At 58.1% G+C, this 1,083-nt stretch overlaps 1 protein-coding gene across 1 annotated transcript in view; it reads left to right on the forward strand.

Moving 5' to 3' along the window:
- The window catches only part of RDH8 (retinol dehydrogenase 8 (all-trans)), a 6,900-nt gene that overhangs the window by 5,162 nt on the left and 655 nt on the right, over nt 1-1,083 (forward strand). The window contains exon 4 of the mRNA XM_008058172.1: nt 353-446. Within this exon, the coding sequence (XP_008056363.1) occupies nt 353-446 (94 nt within the window). The remainder of the gene's footprint in view (nt 1-352; nt 447-1,083) is intronic.

Consider the following 1,083-nt stretch of genomic DNA (forward strand, 5'->3'; position numbering starts at 1 on the left):
CCCCCCCCCCCGCTTGTCACCCTGCCGTGGAGAAGCTGCATCTAGAAGGAATAGCAAGGGCCCTGCAGAAGGGGCCCTGGGGCCCCGGGGGATGCCACATCCAAGTGGCCTCAAGGCTTTGGAGGATGGAGGGAAACGGGGAGTTTCCTGGGTTGGGGTGGAGCTGGGGCGGGGGCACCGGGCTCCCCAGGAGAACCTCGTCCTGGCTCCACTGTGCAGCCCCTTGGCACCAAAGGCCCCCTCCTTTTGACCCCCAGACCCTCCCTGCTCTCCCTCCCAATGATCCCATCACTCTGGGGCCCAGGAAATCCACCCCAGACCCCCGAAGAGCTCTCCCCTCCAACCCTCACAGGGGTCATGTTCAACGACGTCTACGCAGCCTCCAAGTTCGCCCTGGAGGGATTCTTTGAGAGTCTGGCCATCCAGCTGCTGCAGTTCAACATCTTGTGAGGCGGGCGCTTGGGCAGCAAAGGGGGACTACAGGGAGTGGCGGGGAGTTGGGTTAACAGGGAGAAGAGGGATAAGGACAATGACAGGGGTGGAGGCAGTCGTGGGAACATGGAATTGGTAAATGGGGAAGGGAAAGGAAAGGGTTGGAAGAGGATAGGGCAGGCATGGAAGATGGGGCGGTGGCAAGGAAGTGGGGACAGTGAGGGGGACACTGAGGCAGCAGAATGGGATGGGCTGGGAGCAGTGATGTGGGAAGACAGGTTGACGAGATGGAGAAAATAGGCCAGGTGCGGTGGCTCGTGCCTGTAATCCCAGCCCTTTGGGAGGTCAAGACAGAAGGATACCTTGAGGACAGAGTTGGAGACCAGCCTGGGCAACATAGCTAGACCCCATCTCTATCAAAAAAATTTCAAAAATTAGCCATGATAGCACACCCCTGTAGTCTCAGCTACTCAGGAGGCTGAAGCAGGAGGATTACTTGAGCCCAGGAGTTCGAGGCTGCAGTGAACTATGATCACACCACTGCACTCCAGCCTGGGCAACACAGTGAGACCCCATCTCTAAAAAAAAACAAGCTGGGCTCAGTGACTCAGCCTGTAATCCCAGCACTTTGGGAGGCTGAGGTGAGTGGAT

This window comes from Carlito syrichta, unplaced genomic scaffold, assembly GCF_000164805.1.
Source record: "Carlito syrichta isolate Samal-C Ts95f unplaced genomic scaffold, Tarsius_syrichta-2.0.1 Scaffold303236, whole genome shotgun sequence".
Lineage (NCBI taxonomy): Eukaryota > Metazoa > Chordata > Mammalia > Primates > Tarsiidae > Carlito > Carlito syrichta.